This window comes from Poeciliopsis prolifica, unplaced genomic scaffold, assembly GCF_027474105.1.
Source record: "Poeciliopsis prolifica strain line A6 unplaced genomic scaffold, Auburn_PproV2 SCAFFOLD037, whole genome shotgun sequence".
NCBI lineage: Eukaryota > Metazoa > Chordata > Actinopteri > Cyprinodontiformes > Poeciliidae > Poeciliopsis > Poeciliopsis prolifica.
Window position 1 is genome coordinate 4,572,287 of NW_026562412.1, and position 18,828 is coordinate 4,591,114.

Below are 18,828 nucleotides of genomic sequence, written 5' to 3' on the forward strand. Positions count from 1 at the left end.
AAAAACAATTTTTGTTTTTATTTCAAAGATCAAAAATTCAATAAAAATTTTTTTGATTAATCTCAGAAAATTTAAATAAAAAAACAGACATTTTTGAGCTTCGAAGGTAAAAAAAATCAGAGAAGAAAAATCTCAGAAATGTTATAGAAAAAGTGGAAATCAAAAAATTATTAATCTCAAAATTGCAAAAATTTGTTGAACTTTTCATTACTTTTGAAATGTCCTTTTTTTCTGAGAATAATCTCAACGTATTGGAAGTTTTTTTTTTTTCTCACATAAATTCCCAACTTTTGTAACTCAAGATTTTCTACAAAATTTCTGAAACTAATCTCAAAATTTTTGATTTCATTTTCTCAGAAATGTGAAACTTTTGACTCTCAAACATTTCTTTATTTTTCCCAAAAATATTCTGAGATTAATCTAAAAATTTCTGAGTTGTTTTTCTCGCACTTTTTCGACCTTTGGAACTCAAAAATGACCTGGTGTTTTCTAGAAAATGTCTTACATTTTCAAAATTCAAAGATTTATTTTGGAAAATTTTGACTTTTGCTGCTTTTCTTCCAGAAACTTGATCACATTAATCTCAGAGTATCTCAGTGGTCGTGGCAGAAACTTTCTCTCTTTTTTATCCACAATGACCCTAATACGCCGCCGTAGATCCTAATCAAAGCTAAAACTTTTACTCGAGCCACCATGAGGTCGAGTCTCCTGCCAAGCCGTCTGACCCGCGGGTGTAAAGTTACGAGCGCTCTCCGAGAGGACACACCTCCAGAGGGAGTTTCCTGGGAGCCGAGCAGGATCCTCCTGCAGCTGCGAAAAGCTCCCACTCGGAGAAGTCGCTCTGCAGATCCGCAGTTCTTGCAGCTCCGGACGGGGAAAGCGCCCGGGATGGGCCACTCTTTACGCGCGGCTGCCCTGCTGGCCTTCGTGGTCCTGTCTGTCCTGGTGTCTCTCCTCATTACGAGCCTGAAGCAGTTTGGATCTCGATCAACGCGCTTTTTCAACCCCACCGGTCCGGAGGAGCTGCACAGGGGGCTGGATGTCCAACTCAGGGAGAGACGGAAAGAGATCCTCCCGCTGCTCCTTCCTCGCTATGGTGATGATGGTGATGATGATGAGAAAAACGGAGTTTTGGAGGACGTTCAGCACTCCTCCGACTCTGTTCTGGATCTCAGTTTGTGGAATGAGGTCACGCTTGGCACCGGGAAGGCGCACCGGGATCAGATGGGCTGCGAGTCCTTAGTGGACGTGCGGGCGGTGGAGGTGCTCGGGTCCGGATACACCAAGCTGGTGGTGAAGGCGAACGTGGCCGGAGGTCAGGCCGTGGCGCTGAAGATGGTCAACGAGGAAGGCGTCGACATGAGAAAGTGCATGAAGGAGTTTAAGGACGCGCAGGGATGCCGGGAGCTGGTCTCCTTCAAGCTGCAGAAAGAAATGCTGCTGCTGCAGAGACTGCGCCATCCCAACGTCATCAAGGTGAAAAAGTTTGATCCTAATCACACAGAGTTGGAGAGTAACTAGTTACTTTCACTTGAGTTACTTTATTATGAAGAGTTGCTGCAAAAACACAAACTTTTAAAAAGCGTTTTTGGTCTAGTTTCTAGTGAAGATATTACTTGTAATGAGGAAAAAAGCTCTCAAGTAACTTTTAAGCAAAAAATAGAAGCTTAGTTTAAGCCAATAATTCTTTAATATTGATGAAAAAGTTCTAGTTCCACTGGTGGATTATTTCACTTACAACTTGACATTTTTTCCCTTGCTTTAAGTAAAATAATCTGTAGTGGAACTAGAACTTTTTCATGAATATCAAGCAAACTTCAAACGACTTCTATTATCTTACTGAAGTGTTATGCAAGTCAGTTTTGTCTTATTTCATGTGTACATATTTACACTGTACTCAGTGTACTCAAGAAAAAGTACACTGCAAAACCACAAAACTGCAGAGCGACCTCTAGAAAGTGGTTTCTTTCTAGCTCAAATATCTTAAATAAAACTAAACTAACTTACAAGTGACTCTTTAGCAAGAAGCATGAGCTTGTTTTAAGAAAATAATTCCTCACTAGTGCTTCTGAAAAGCAATATTGAGGCACTTATGTAAAAAATGTCTTGTTATAAGTAAATCAGTCTTCCAGTGGAACTAGAACTTTTTCATCAATATTGAGGAATTATTAAAACAAACTTATACTTCTTGCTGAAAAGTTACTTGTAAGTTGGTTTTGTCTTATTTCTAGTATGATAGGAAATTTGCAAAATAAAGCAGTTAAAAATAAATGTATGTTTTTGAGTAAAGTTACATAAGTACTCAGTGTACTTATGTAAAGTTTATGGATACTCAAACATCTTGTTGAAGGAAACTGGTTTGGGAAAAAATTTAATTATTTCCTCGTAACTTTATATTTTGATCTGTCTGATTATGTACTGTTAAAATATTAAATTATTGATCAGTTACTCAAGTACCTGAGTACTTTTTTTACTCTAGGGTAATTTCTTGGATGGCTACTTTTTAATTTTACTTGAGTAAACATTTGTTGAAGTATTGCTTGAGTACAGGTTTTGGGTACTTCACCCACCTTTGTAATTGTCATGTTTTACTACATATTTACAGAAAATCTAGTAAAGTACAAGTAAAGAAGTGTTTGGTTAACGTCTGCTCAAATACAGAGCAACAGAGCAAGACATTAATGGACTAAAATATAAAGTTATGTGGAAATTTTGGTATCTTAATGATCAAAATTAAGTTTTCTATAAATAACAAAATCAAGTAAAAGAAAAATTTCCCAAATCAGTTTCTTTCAATATTTAACTTATGAAACTTTAACAAAAACTGCAGGTGTGTGTCTGTATCTGGTGAGTTTTTGGTTAAAACATGATAGAGAATACAGAAATTTTACTTAAAAGTAGCAATATTTCATAATACAATTACTCAAGTAAAAGTAAATAGCACAGTGTAGTAAAAATACTCCTAGTTTTGCCAAAACGTTACTCAAGTAAATACAAGTTACTACCATCTCTGAGTAAATACAATAAAAAAACATAATGTTAATGCATTTGAAAGCTAAAAATGCTCTTCTAATCCAACATGTGATGGTGAAATCACATTAAATGCAGAAAAATGGTCATTCGGTTAAAATGATTTGATTGAGCCGTCAGACATGCCGGAGACAATCGCTTGGGTTTGCTTCTATATTGAGCCACAGTGGAGTCAGATGGAGCCAGGACAGAGGAGCATTGTGCGCTCCTGCCAAAACTGGACGCAGAGGTCAGAGGAAGGTCAGCAAATTTAATTTAATTAGACGGCAGAGCCAGGCAGACTTTCCATCCAGCACTGAGACAAAGGAAAATCTGAGCAGTGGGACAGGAACCATGGAAAGTCAGGATTGGATCCAGAGATCTTCCCTTTCCACAGCTTCTCCGCCATCATTTAATACGTAGAGCTGCTAGTAACTAGTTACATTTACTCAGTTACATCCCCAAAGTGACCCAATTCCGATTTTTTTTTTTTTTTTTTTGCCTTAATACGACCCGTATCTGACCTTTTTATGACAGTCTGAACAAATCAGATCGGATTTTTTTTCCAATGCGACTCTGGTCACTTGGATTTCCGATCGTTTCAAATGTGACCTGAATCCTAACGGTCGGGTCCTGAACGTCATCGATGCCCGACAAAAACGTCACTATCCTGCGTCCTGATGCGCACAAGCGGGAAGAAAAACAACAAACGTGGCGGACGGTAATGAGGATTGAGTTGTTAATGTGCTGGCTCCGGTCGGACATCAACTTCATTTTCTTTTGTTTTAAATCTTGCTCTGTTTCTATTCATTTGCCTTACTGTTTGTTTTTGTCTTTAGTTTTAGCCCCTTGTTTTGTTTCTTCTTTACCTATGTTGCAATGTTCCTTGTACCTCTACGACTTTGTATACTGATTGTTTAATAATATTAATAAATAAATAAAAAAGCTCAACGCAGTTAGCTCCCCCAACGATGGAGCTGAGAAGTAACAATGGATGAAACCGAGTCACTCACAAGAAAAACTAAAGATATCGCTGGAAAGAAAACATTGGCAGCCAAGTCAGACCTGCTGAAAGTATTGATCTGTCGATTCTTTTGAACGGATTATACTGCTCTGCTTGCACTTATTGTTATTTTTATTTCATTAAATAACATTTAACCGGCAAATAAATACAATTGATGACAAAAAAAACATCAACTTCATCGTAAGATACGCTACATCGTTAGCATCCATGTTTACATCCGCCAACGCGGAGCTTTTCTTCTTCTTCTATTTTATGGCGGTTGGGAACACGCTCAAACACCGAGCGCCCTCTACTGCGCATGCGGGACACTTAGGCTATGTTCACTGGGGTGTGAACACAGCCTAACTTGAGTAACTTTGGACACAATTACCGTTAGGAGTATTTTTACTTCGCTGTACTTTTAACTTTTACTTGAGTAATTTAACTGTGACCTTTGGTACTTTGACTTGAGTTTCTGTGTCAAACTGAATGCGCTTAAATCATATCTTAATAATGAAGTCAAAGCAGTTTAAATATGTATATTTCCAAATTACATCAAACATGTTTTAACCAAAAATTCACACAAAGTTTCAGTTAGTCTTACATTGAAAGAAACTGCTTTGTTTGGAACATTTTTCTTTTTCCTGATTATTAAACTTTTTTTTGTTGCTTTTATAAATTATTATAATTTTTGTCCTTATAATGCCAAAATATCCACTGAACTTTATACTTTGGTTCATCTGATGATGTAATTTTTAAATATTAAATGATGTTTTGATCAATTACTCAGTACTTGAATGGACTTTTAACCAATACTTTTATGCCTCTACTTGAGTAATAACATTTTTAAGCAGTTCTTCTCCACTTCAGTGTAGTTTTTGGGTTTTCTACTACGTCCTTATTTACTGTGCTGTTATTTCTTCCTCTGTAGCTGAAGGGCCACTGTTCAGGAGTCCTGGGAGGAGGAGGAGCGGAAAGAGGAAGAGTCGCTGTCATTCTGGAGCAGGGGATTCCTCTCCAGATGATCCAGCTGCTCCAGACTCCCTGGGAGGACAGATTCAGGGTAAACAGCAGCTTCTTCTCTTTTTTTAGCTCTTCATTCATTTCTGTAATTAACAATTATTTTAGTAATAAATTTTTTGGACAATTAATCGAATTTAAAAAATTGCCACATTACACAGATTTTTAACTTAACCACATAATTAAATGTATGAAAAACTAAACATTTTAATGCTTAAAAAGTAATAAAAGTATTATTTTAGTGAACTCTTGATCATCTACAGCTAAAAAATGTACTTCTAACATCAACATGTGACAAAATTGACTATAAATTTAGATCAGCCGATTAATAATTGTACAGCAGAAGATGGTAAGTGGGAGATTTTTGCAAGTGAAACTTAAATTTAACAGTTTTGGGTAGAATGTGTTTACAGACAAAAATGTTTTGTTTTCTTTACCTTAAAGGAAAAATGCAGATACATTTTATACAGTTTTATCTTAATCAATGTTCTTGTTTTTGCATTTGTATACTTCAGTTAAAGCTGTAAAAAAAAGTTATCATAAGCTGTGAAAAAATCAAGCTCCTTTGTCTTTTTCTAACTAGAAACAACCAATAGAGCACAGGAGGCGGTTCTTAGCGCTGTCAATCACTCTTCACCATCCCTCCGTACTCTCTTCTACCTGCAGCTAGCATAGCCTGTCGTAAATGCCTTATCCTCAGCACAGCGGGGGACAAAAGATTTCCTGTAACTGTAGGTTGTTTTTCCGCCAGAAGCACATTTAGTAGCGAGTACATGAGGATGATTGACAGTGCTGAGACCCTCCTGCTGGCTCGGATTTGTTGTTTTCAGATGGAAATAGTATCTCTGGATGGAAGTGGAGCAAACTGAAGACATATTGACAGTTTTAACAAATATGTAAAAAAACAACCTATTTTTATATAAAAGTTATATGCTGCACCTTTAAATGCAAAATGTATTAATTTTTACACAGTTTTGAAAAAATTACTGCTCTGTTTTTTTTCAGCGAATGGTCCTTTTTTATGTCTTTAAATTCTAATTAATAATGAATGATTATTTAACTTATTGATTAATAAGAATTAAACCAATTAATCGTTTCAGCTGTAGACTTCTTCCTCTCCGTGGAATATAATGTGAATAAGTGGAACCGTTTGTCAGACAGAATCGGTGGGTGGTGGACTGAAAATACGAGCGATTATCTCAGCTGTGGCTCTTTTTCTGCTGCATCGTCTGAATTTTGGGTCATGATACCCCTGGCAGGCCGGCCGGGCCCCTGCAGGATGCATCACTCTCAGGGTGTTTGGTTTCACCCTTTTTCTGCTCTGCCCTGATTCCACCGCGTGGCGTTCAAGAACCTCCCGACGTTACACAACCCTGTTCGCAGCCTGACAGAAGCTAACCACAATTTATTTAACCAACATTTAAGTAGTTGTTGAATTTGATTAAATTTTATCCTTTCATAATTGATTCTCTTATTTCTGGAATTTGTCAGGTTTCTGTTTAAATATTGATATTTTGAAACAAAATAAACAAAATGAAAACAAATTAACTGCTCTGAGAAAGGATAATTATATTATAATGACTTTCTTATAAAAGAAATTATATTTTTCTTATTAAAATGTTTATTTTTATATATTTAGATGTTGTTTTTGTATCCTTTGATAATTAGTTGTAGGGAAAAAAACATGCCTATTGTATTCAGAACTGTTTTATAAATGAAAGCATAATCACAAGCAAAGGTATTTTTATCAAAAATACAAAATCTACATTTACATATTTTACAGTTTTGGCTCTGAATACGTATTTTTTTAAGCAGTCTTTTTTAATTCTGTATTTTCATCGATATTGAGGAATAATTAACTTAAATCAGCCTCCTGTATGGCTGCAAGGTTACTTTTAAGTTAGTTTATCCTACTTCAAAATACTCTGTAAGATTTTGTTTTTGCAGTGTAAGAGTAGCAGTAATTAATAAAAAAATTACTCAAGTAAATGTAACTAGTTTCTACAAAACTCTGTTACGATAACAAATTTTTCTGGACCATAAATTGTTCCAGAACTTATCGTCGTGATAAACAATAGAATTGTTGTTTTGAGACCATTTTCTCATAATATAATGGTAATAATGTAGGAATACATCCTTAAAAGATCGATAAACACTGAACACTTGAACTGTCAGACGTTTTAAATATCCAAAATAAATAAAATAACAGAAACAACAAATTAAATGAATTACGAAGTCTTAAAAAAAGGTCTAATTGAGACCAAAACACCAAACTGAAGACTTTCATCATCCAGTTTTTGATTGTAAAAAAGAGAAAAGCAATAAATCATTAAAACTAAAATTGATTGTTTTAATCTGTCATGTGATTAGTAGATTTACTGCTTATTATGTCAGGCCGTCCTAACTCAGCTTTTCACAGTGAGTCAGGTTAGTTTGGAGAAAGAAAAAGAACATCAATTTATAGAGAGGAAAATGATTCTCACAGCTCCATACATGACTTTTCCTGTAATGTGGTTTTCATGTCATTATCCAGTAGCTGTAGGGAAATTATTCAGCGCCTGAACTGATCAGGTTTTGGCATGTCTGGATCTCAGGTGTGTCTGGATCTGGTCCGGCTGCTGCACTTCCTGTCCCGCTCTCCTCTGGGCTCCGTGGGGCTGCTGGACTTCCAGCCGCGGCAGTTCGTCACCGTCTCCGGCCAGCTGAAGCTCACTGACCTGGACGACGTCAGCGCCGGGGAGATCGCCTGCTGGACGGACGCCGACTGCACGCTCAAGTTCCCGCACAGGAACTTCACGGTGCCCTGCTCGGCGCGGGGCGTGTGCGACGGCCTGAACGAGAAGAGGAACGTTTACAACGCCTACAGGTATGAAAAAAAGAAGAAGTGACAGCTTTACAGTGTGATGGATGGGTGGGACTAAAACACTGACAACTAAAATAATGCCAGAAAAGATAAAGACATACATCTGGAAATATGGCTGGGAAAAAAAAACTTTAAACAGGTTTCTGCAAAAACACTTACCTACTGTCTTTAGTGCACAAACATTAGTACACTTAAACTTAAAAGTAACTTTTCAGAAAGATGTACAAGCTTTTTTAAAGTAAATTATTATTGAATTGTGATTGAAAAAGGTTTGCACTGCAAAAACATACAATTTTACTGAGTATTTTTGTAAATTTGTGTAAATATCTTAGTAGATAGGAGATTGTTTTAAGTTAATCATTTCATAGTATTAGTGATACTAGTTACATTAGCAGATTGTTTCACATATAACATGGGAAAAAATTGTTATATGTTAAATGATCTGCCAGTGAATCTAGTACTTTTTAAAGGAGTTATTTACTTAATATAAGCTCCTGTATCCTGCTGAAAAGTTAACTATCGTTTAGTTTTTTTTAATCATCTTATTATTTCAAGTACAAAGAGATATTTGCACTAGATACTAGATGGTAAGATTTTGTGTTTTTGCAGTATAGGACATTTTTTAATGTATATTCAATAATTTTGTGTTTTTGTTTTTCTGCTCTGTACAGAAAAAACGGAAATGTTTCGTAAAATTGACTTTCAGTTTAAATAGCAAGAGCTGCAATTTGTCAATATAGCAATAAACTGTAGGATAAATATTAGTTTTGTCTTATTTCAAGTGTACTGAGAAATTAGACGCAGTACTTCAGATTTTGTGTTATTGCAGTGCAGCTTTACGCTTCATGAAAAGTCAGGGTGTTTTTCTCTCGTTTTGCTCTGCTGCAGGTTTTTTTTCACCTACCTGCTGCCTCACCAGGCTCCTCCCGGCCTCACACACCTGGTCGACCACATCATGAACACCACAGGTGAGGACGGCACACACACCGACATGATTAACTATCAGAGATCAGAGAGCGAATCTTTCCATCACCGCCGTCGTGTGACGACTTGCCCCCCAGGCAGGGCGGAGAAACGTTTTATATCATCCTCAAACAAAGGAGAACCTAAAAATTATCACAAAGTTTAATTTAGAAAATAGTTTATGTGCTCAACAATAAACTTGTTAAGTATTTTTTGACAAGTTTCTTGTGCAAATATTTTATCTTACACTTGAAATAAGAAGTAACTTATAATTAGTTTTTTTTTTTTATTTCAGGTGGACTAAAATAAAGTTATAACATTTTGACAATAAAATTGCAATAATTCCAGAAAAAAGTTGCTTTTTTATCAGAATAAAGTTGTAAATAGTTGCAAATATTATAACTTTATTCTCGTAATTAATTATTTGGCATTTTGTGAAAAAAAGTCTCCATCTACATCAACCACTCGCTCTGGTGGGACTAATTCACATCATTCAATGTCCACACAAATTCCATCTAGGGTCCACAAATGGCCCTCGACCCACACTTTGAACACCCTTTAAGTTTTTCTATATTTTTTTAATGAGCTCAACAAGAGTGATACTTGTCTGAAACAAATGTTATGTTAAAGTGGTGAACCTGTGAAGCTAAATCACATCAGTGCTGATGAGAAACGTGACGATGCAGATCAGACTGGATTCATTTTGTTTTTCCAGGGGAGCTGAAAGCCGACATCAATCAGACTCTGGCGGCCTTTGAACACATCCTCCTCCTCTACAAATCGGGCCTCCACCTGGACAACCTGCACCCTTCAGCCCTGAGAGGTAAGAGCTGTGGGAATGAAGCCGACTCTTCACGCACACAATCTGCACTTCTGTTTTCATTTTATAAGCTGGAGAAAAATGAAAGCTGCTCGTTTCTCCCGCTCTGGTTTTTTCTGACCACTTTATTAGGCAGCTGGAGGGAGAGGATGAGAAAAACAAAGTGGAATTGATCCTGAACTCTGTATTCACCCCCACGACCACAAACTTTATATCAATAGGATTTATATGCTAGATTATAGTGCCTGGTGGTGAAGAGGGAGGGAAATTACAGCTTTCTTTACTAATAAAACCTGTTGTGTGTAATTGCCTGCTTTGCACAAGACACTAATTTTGCAACATTTTGGATCGAGAGACTTTAGCTGCATTTCCAAACTAGAGCAAATGGAAAAAGCTAAATTAAATGTGCTTAATGGAAACAAAATCAGATTTTTCATTTAAATTGAAATGGAAGCACGTTTTCTGCAACAGAAGAGTCACATGATCAACAACTGGGTTTTACTACTGGCAGAAACGACAAAGAAGACGACAGGAAGTGGTAGGACACGTGTCAAACTCAAGGCTCAGGGGCCAAATCTGGCTCGCCGTAGCTGTTTATGTGGCCCTCTAGACTCCAAATCACATCAGTAAATCCCTTCAGTTTTTCACAAAATTCACTTAAAATCAATGAATCCTCACATTTTTTCCTATTTTTTTAGTACAAATTTTTCTCAAAACTGGTTAAAAACATTGGATTTAAGTCACTGCTGCCTCAGCCTTACTTGATAGTTTATCATTGCGATTAATGAAAAGTCACATTTAAACATCATAATAATGCAAATGCCATGGAAAAATCATAACAAATATTTCTCAATTAGCTCCACAAAATCTGCGATTTTGATTGCACAAAACCAAAAACAATCATAAAACCCTGAAGGGGCTGATGAGTGTGAAAAGATTTTAGTAAATGAAATAACCTGCTGGAGGAATTTTATTTATTGATATCTTAACATTTTAATGGGTTTTATCAATGCATTTTGGTACAACTGGCCCTTTAAGAACATTGCGTGAACAAACGTATTTGCATGTGATTTAAGTTTTCAACATTAGCAGAAGGTTTAGAAAGTTTTGCCCACATTTGTAATGGAAACACAGCTTCTGTTTTATAATCTCAGTTGAATTTACACTGCAAAAACACCATATACAACCAAGTCTGTTTTCTAGTGCAAATATCTTATTTTACTTGAAGTAAGAGAAAAGTAACATCTAAATAACTTTTCAGCAAGATATAGGAGGTAAATAATGTCTTAATATTGATAGAAATGACTAATTCCACAGATTATTTCACTTATATTGTGGTAAAAATGTTTTATTAATAAGTTAAATGATCAGCCGATGGAACTAGTACTTTATTATTATCAACGCTATTGGCTCTAAACAAACTCCTGCATCTTCTTGAAAAGTTTCTTGTTGGTTTATTTTGTTTTATTTCAAGTATACTAGAAACCAGACTAAAAAAAATACTTGGTGAGATTTTAAGTTTTTGTAGTTTAGGCCTTTTTTTGAAATCTATTTTCAAGAATTATTTACTTGGAAAAGCCCCTATATGTTGCTGAAAAGTTAATTTTTAGTTGGTTCTGCCTTGTTTTTGCAGTGTAGGTCTGACCTTTAGCCTTTAGATCCAAACATTTTTGCCGTTTTTTTTCATTGTCCTGCTGAAAACGAGCCTCTGTTCTTGTCTTTTGACATATTTTCCTCCTAAATTTAGCAAAATTCATCTTCAGTTCAACTCTAACCAGCTGAATACAAAATATTTTTTTGTCAGTGCCGTTTATTAGTCTGTCACATGAAATCCCAGTGAAAAGGAGAGTGAATACTTCTGCAGAAATGTTTCATTTCTTCCATAAAAACAATCCTACACAACCTAAACTTCTTCCATATAAGCTCAGAGCTTCTCTTTCCTCTCCTCTCCCCGTCTCTCCTCTCAGCCGTATGAAATATTAATAACAGAATGACTGGCTGCGTTCCTGTGGGGAGATTTTTTCCGTCCCCCAGATGCTGGGCTGTTTATATAGCAGCGCTTTGTGAATTTAATCACAGGTCCGGGGTAAAAGAGAGGCCTGGTTACGGAGAGAGGCTGCCAGCAAAGGGAGGGAACGTTTCGGCTTAGAGAGGAGGTGCCAGGAGTCGACTGCTGCCACCGCCGCCGAGCGATAAGACTGGAAAAATGTCTCTGTTTAATATAAACGCATTCTGCAGATTCTGCTGCAACCTTCCCTGGTTTTATTATAACCTGTTAGTGGAGGTCACAGACGCAGTTTTCGATTTAAAGTTCAGACTGCATTAGCATGACTGCTTTGGTGTAAATATCTTACTTCACCTAAAATAAGACTAAACTAACATAAAAGTGAATTTTTAGCAAGATAAGTGAAATAATCTGCTAGAGGAATTAAAACCTTATGGCAGTTTCACTATATTTTATTCAGAGTTGAGCAGAAACCTGAGTAACATTTACTAGAGTAACGTTTTGGGGGAAAAACACTTGTAGTATCATGTTTACTTGAGTAAACATGATTATGAAGTATCACTTCTTGTATTTGAGTAAAATATCTGGATATTCTGCTGACTGTGAGGAACTTCACTGCAAAAACACAAAAGTAATTTTGGTCTGTTTTTCACTGCAAACATCTTAGTTCACTTGAAAAAAGACAAAACTAACTTAGAAATAACTTTTCAGCAAGATGTGAGTTTAAGTGAGGAATTCCTTTGCATGTTTAAAGGTAAGTACTACTTCCACTGGTAAATTATTTTATTTAAACAAGTTTTAAGTGAAATGATCTGCTAGTAAATCTAGAACTTTTACTAATTATAACTTCCTTTATCTGGATAAAAAGCTACTAAGTTACTCTTATTTCAAGTGAAATAAACATTTGCGCTAGAAACTAGACCAAAATTACATGGTAAGATTTTGTTTTTGCAGTGAGAAATAAGCCTAACTTTCCGACATGTTTTTGTAGTTTTTTATTTATTCGATGAATCAAACGCATGAGAAAACCTGAAGTAGCTCAGCCTCATTTCTGGTCAGAATAAGCGTGTGAGTTATGGTTAGGTTAAGCTCCGGATAGTCTTGAATTTGTTTTGGTTATGCTTTGTGTCAGTGGAATGTCCCTGGAAGGGAAAAAAATCCACAAGCTCGAATGTGTGAGAGGAAAAACAGATACTCATCAGACCTCCAGTCTTAATTTAAAATTGCTGACAGATGGAGAGTCTTCAGTAATTTCTGCAGAGATCATCTGAGGAGCAAAGATGTAGAGTTGCAATTTTTGTAAGTGGAAGACGGGAAAATGGTATTTATTCAGGATTAAAGCCACAATTTGGAATACAAAGTATTTAATTTCTGAATCTAGATATGAACGTTCCTGATTTTTCTTCTTCTTTTGAAGTTTTTTACTCCTAACACACACACACACACGCGCGCACACACACACACACACACACACACTCACACTCACTCACTGCCTCCTGCCACTTACAAAAGGTTACCAGCTTGCGCCTCCTCCACACCGACTCACAGGCGAGGCTTTTGTCCACTTCTGGGCCGGGTGTGCGTGCAGACGTATGTGTGCATGCTTTTCTCTCATGGCTCCGGCTAATGTGTAGCAGATGATTTAAGGCCAGATCCACAAGACGTCTGACTGAAAGAGTTATGATGATGAATGTAACGCAAATGTTGAGAAGGAGGAGGGAGAAGAAACGGAGTGGGTCGGCCCGGAGGGGGGAGTTCTGCTTCTAATGCACAGCAGCAGCTTGTTGGAGAGACTTAAGGCTGCAGCCTGCAGCGACACAATTACTGCTTCTTTTTCTGTCTTTTTTCTTTTTGCCTTAATATGATTTGCATTTTCACCCAGTTCAGCTTGATGACATAGGCGTCATAAAGACTCTAGTTACATTTACAATAAAGCAGTGAGTAAAGGGGCCAAAGTTAGTCTGTCCTGGTTCTGAAGACTGTATCATCAGTTACTAGCAAAAAGGTTTTCCTGCTAATATTTGCTGTAAAATGAAACAAAAGCAGCATTTGTCTCATGGTTTGTTGTGATGCTGAATGTGCTCAACTAAAAACTCTAAATGTGTCAAATTTAATTCAATTTGATGAGATTTTCTAAAGCCAAGACTGATGCTGTTTTTATGAGGAGAAAATGTCATCTGCATAAATAACACATTTTCACTCTGAAAACTTTGTCCAAGATTTTGTATGTAAATGGTGAATAGTAATGGGCTTCGCACACGACCCAGCGAGACGCCATTGTGTCACACTGATTGACCAAGTATTTTCTTTACTTACCCAACTGTTTACTTTTTATTTTTAGTTAAATTTCAGATCTGAATTTTGCTTTTTTATTTTTTATGTGGTATAACTCTAAGTTTCCTCACAAAGTTGCTGTACTGAAGAACCGTCTCTCATTCTGTGGTTAGATTACACCGTGATGCGAGACATGAGCACCTCTGGGAACGGGGAGTACCGCTGCTGGCCGTCCTACAGCCAGCAGGGCTGCGTTTTGTCCGTCCACAGCGCCAGAGAGGCTGCGCACATCTGCAACTCCCACTCTCAGTGCAACAGCTTCACTCTGACCGGACAGAAGACGTGGACGGGTGAGAAACTGCTGAGTCCAACAAGACGCTTGGTTTCTAAAAGTGAACGATTATAATTAGAACACGTTAGATTAAATCTATGAGCGACACAAAGCATGTTCATTGCATTTTCTGCACAGTCAGAATGAACTGTTTTAGGGTGTCTTGTCACTTTAAATCCAAATAATCTGCTGCTGGCCCCCAACTCAACGTTTACATGAAATTGGCTGCAAACAGATTCACAGTTAAACAACCGTACATCTTTGAAAAGCATTAGTAGGCCGTAATAGGCCCTTCAAACATAAAACTCTGTCCAAACCCTCAAGGCTCTTAAGAAAATCTCATTAGACTGAAATCTGAGCAGCAAACGCCCGTCTTTTCCAGCAGTCATTCTGCAGTGAATACAGCGGGAAAACCAGCTGACCAAATGTGCTGGAGTTCCGTTGGGGTTGCTAGGTAATGGATTGGGCTTCGCTAGGGTTGCTAGGTGATGGTGACTTGCTGGGGTTGCTGAGCAAAAGTGCAGCTGATTTGTGACGTCGCATCTGGAAGTTAAAACACATTATTACCACTAAAACAACGGGGTGTTTTTTTAAGTGCTGGAGCTGCTTTCAAAAGCAGTGGACGCTCAAGTGGAAGCACAAATATGTGCAAATTTTTCTAAATAGGCCCTTCAAACATCCCTCTCTGTCCAGCCCTTCAAGGCTCTTAAGAAAATCTCATTAAATTGATATTTGAGCAGCAGGCCGGAACAATAATTGCCAAAAACACTTTTCCAGTATCCATTGTACGGCACAGACAGCAGTAAAACCAGCTGGCTCATCGGTTATTACAAGCATTTCTGGGCTTTCCTGGGGTTGCCAGGTAACGGCTCAGCGCCTGTTGATTTGTGACGTTACAATCGGAGGTTTTTCAGACACCAGAAGACATGAACTTATTACCAAAAAACAGCCGGTTGGGCTTTTAAAGAGCTTCAGCTGTTTTTAGAAGCAGTAGAAACCCAACTGGAAGTAAAGATATGTGGAAATTTTGCTCAATAATTCTCTTTAAACATGCCAACCCCTCAAGGCTCTTCAGAAAATCTCATTAGTTTGGTATTTGAGCAGCAGTCCTGAACAAAAAGCCTGAATAATCACAGCTGCTGCTCGACTGCGACGTCTAAGTAAACACTTCTTTTTAAACGCAAGTTGAGGACGTCCTGTAGGAACACGTTGCTCCAGCGATGCAACGTTTCACACGCATTTCTTTTGCAGGCCACCACCTCGCTTCGTTCAGGAGCAGCTTCAGCCACCTGGTGCCCGACTCCGCCTCGGAGGTCTACGTGAAGAAGAGCAAAGTTCCCCAGCCGCCGCCGCCGCCATCGTCGTCTTGACCTGCTGCCGCAGCAATCGGAGCTGACGTGAAGAGAGAGCTGGAACACGGCTCGTTGGCGGGAAGTGAAGCGGGAGCGCTGCGTTTACGCAGAGAACTGAAGTCTCTCTGTGAACACGCTGACCGCAGCTCGGCCCGGCCGCATGAGGAGCGGCCTGCGGAGGCTGTTTGAAGTCAGCAAGTGAACGTGTTGTATTTATAAGGCTTCTGCTCAGCGACTGTTTGATCTGCCTGCCAGCTCGCTGCCTCTGCCAGCTACTATTTAAAGGGATTTCCCTTTAGGTACCATTAAGGAGGGAGAGCCTTGTGCCCTCACTTATTTTGTTTTTTTCCTTTATTTGCCATGTGACTCGGCTCTCGCCAGAGCTTAAAAGCGGACCTCGGAGTTCGGCGTTTGACGAGAAACGAAAACAAGTTCAGAGAGAAGCGGACTTTGATGGAGGACGCTGAGGTCGGGGTTGTGTTTTCATGGTTGTCTGGATTAAGCTGCAGCCATGTGAGCGTTGGAACATCAACACTGGGACAGATAATTAAAACCATTCCACAGACGCCTGCTCTCACATGCATTTTATACAAAACCTAGTCTTACTGTTCATAAATATTTATACAATCAAGTGAAATGTAATTTTATATAGTGCACCTTGTGGGTGAAACTTTTATTTTCAATGAAAAATGTATTTTTTTTTACCAGGCTACAAAAACACGTCTTACTTTTGGTCTAGTTTTTAGTGCAAATATCTTGGGACATTTGAAATAAAACAAAACTAACTTGTTTTAAGTAGATCTTTCCTGAATATTGATGAGAAATGACTTGTTTCAGTTGTTGCATTTTGAAAATAAATTATCTTAATGAAAACTTTGCAGTTTTGGGGGAAAAAACTAATTTTTGGACTGAGATGAGTTTTTTTTCTCCGTATCAAAATTGGTTAATTTGGGAAAACTGTAGTGGAAACATGTTTTTTGCATCATGAGTCACATAATCAACAATCAGATGTTACCACTGGCAGAAACCACAAAGAAGACAACGACAGGAAGTAGTTAGAGGATGATGGTTTTGCTTGAAGAATCACAGCAATTGTGAAATTGTTTGACTTTACAGCACATTTACAATGGAGGTTCCACTTAGAACATGAAATAATCTTCCAGTAATTATTTACCTAAACTCTTATATCTCTCTAAAAGTTACTTGTAATTTAGTTCTGTTTTCTTTCAGGTGTATAAATATATTTGCACTAGAAATAACCAAAAAACTTGGCATTTTGTGTTTTTGCAGTGCATTTGTAACTGTATGATTTGTCCCTATATAAATGTATTCCTTGTCCTTTTCACAGTTGTGCCTATTTGCATTTTTTATTGTGCTGCGTGTAACTGCAACTAACAGCGTGATTATTTCTCATTAGCACCTCTGTGTGTGTTTCAGTGGGAGCCTGCAGGCCGGCCGTCCGATGGGTGTTTGTGTGCTTTAGCCCTTTATCTGCCTGCCCACCCCCACTTCTACAATCTGCAGCTCATCTAAATGACTCAGGTTGCGAAACCTCCACAGAGTTTGCACAATGTCAGAGGAATGCATTCAAATGCCTGATCATGCTGAGCTCATCATGAGGCTTAATTAATACACATAAAGTCTCTGATTTAGGCCGTTTTGCATGACAGGGCTGAGGGCTGTCGCTGACAGACAAAGGCAGACGTCAGGACAATACAGCTCAGTTTGCACACGAATGGGCGGCCATCTTTGTCTGCCAGGAGGAACATGTGAGGTAACACAGGTTAGCAAGGTGGAGAGTTCGTAAAGTCTACACTGAAAAAAACACAAAATCATACCAAGAACTAATACTTTCTAGTGCAAATATCTTAGTGGGGTTGAAATAAGACAAAACTAAATTAAAAGTAACTTCAGCAAAATATAGGAGCATAATTAAAGTCAACAATTCTTGATAAATAATAAAAAGAACTTGTTCCACTGGCAGATTTATTTAGTTTTGCTTATAAGTGAAATAATCTGCCAGTAAAAGTAATTATTCAGGACTACGACAAGCTCCATTTTGTTGCTGAAAAGTTATTTGTAAGTTAGTTTTATCTTAAAAATACTAAGTAAAATTTTGTGACTTTATCAAGTATTTTTGGTCTGGTGAAAATATAGTTAATCTATAAATTAATATTTTATCTTCTTTCAAAATAAAAACTTAAAAGTAACTTTTTAGCAAGATATAGAAAATTGTGTAAGTCAATCATTCGTAAGACTTGTTTAGTGACAATCTGCCAGTGGAACTACTACTTTTAACTAAAAAAAAGCTCCCATTTGTTGCTAAAAAGTTACTCGTTTTGTCTTATTTCAAGTGCAGTAACTCATTTGTTCTAAAATTTGGTTAAGATTTTGTGTTTTTGGAGTGTAGCATAAATATTTAGCCACCATTTTTTTGCTAGATTGACAAATTGCAGCTGTAGCCTTCCATGCAAAAATGTTGTAAAAACCAAAACATCTTTTTTTTTCCAAACATTCTCCATTTTTCTGCACACAGGAGCAAAACAATGGATGCCAGATTAAATATCTAAGCAGCGATTCCTTTACCGTTCAGCCTCCATCTGACTTGAAAGGACATGTTCGTGTCTATGAGTTAAAGTTTTATAGCAGAGGTAGCAGGGAGGCCTCGGGGCCCTCTTTGCCTCATGTTGGCCCCTTGTTGTCTGGACAAAGCCAACTGATTACCGTCTTGATCATACAGATAAGGCGTCTCTGCAAGCGATTAGATAAAACAAACTCAACGGACCAACACAGCCGGACTGGAAGAGAGGCTGCGAAACTGAAAAACTCAAACATAATACGCATAAGAGCCATAATATAATGACTATTGAAACCGAGGCTAACATGAGTAAGTCAGATATTGTTATTATAGTATCTTAGCTGACAAAATACTCAGTAGGTTGTTGGGAAGGAGTTTATGTTGAAACCAAAAGTTGCTCTGAAACATTGAGATTACACTCATAGAAAACAACTGTTAGCTCATTTGTCCACTGAAAATAAAATAAATAAATAAAACTTGTAACCACAATTTAAAACTTTAAATTTATTCAAACTCCATGTTGGTTATGATGCTTTTTAGTTATTGCTAAGCTAAGCTAACATGTTGATTTTCAAAACAAACTATAATCTAGACTGATTTTTTTAATTCA

At 37.5% G+C, this 18,828-nt stretch overlaps 1 protein-coding gene across 1 annotated transcript; it reads left to right on the top strand.

Moving 5' to 3' along the window:
* Positions 1-693: 693 nt before the first annotated feature.
* pkdccb (protein kinase domain containing, cytoplasmic b) lies at positions 694-16,985 on the top strand. Its single transcript, XM_055053548.1, is given in 9 exon segments — positions 694-754; positions 757-872; positions 874-1,476; positions 4,944-5,075; positions 7,627-7,898; positions 8,784-8,863; positions 9,574-9,681; positions 14,131-14,307; positions 15,540-16,985. Coding segments are annotated over 9 exon segments (1,668 nt in total). The 3' UTR covers positions 15,659-16,985.
* Positions 16,986-18,828: the final 1,843 nt, after the last annotated feature.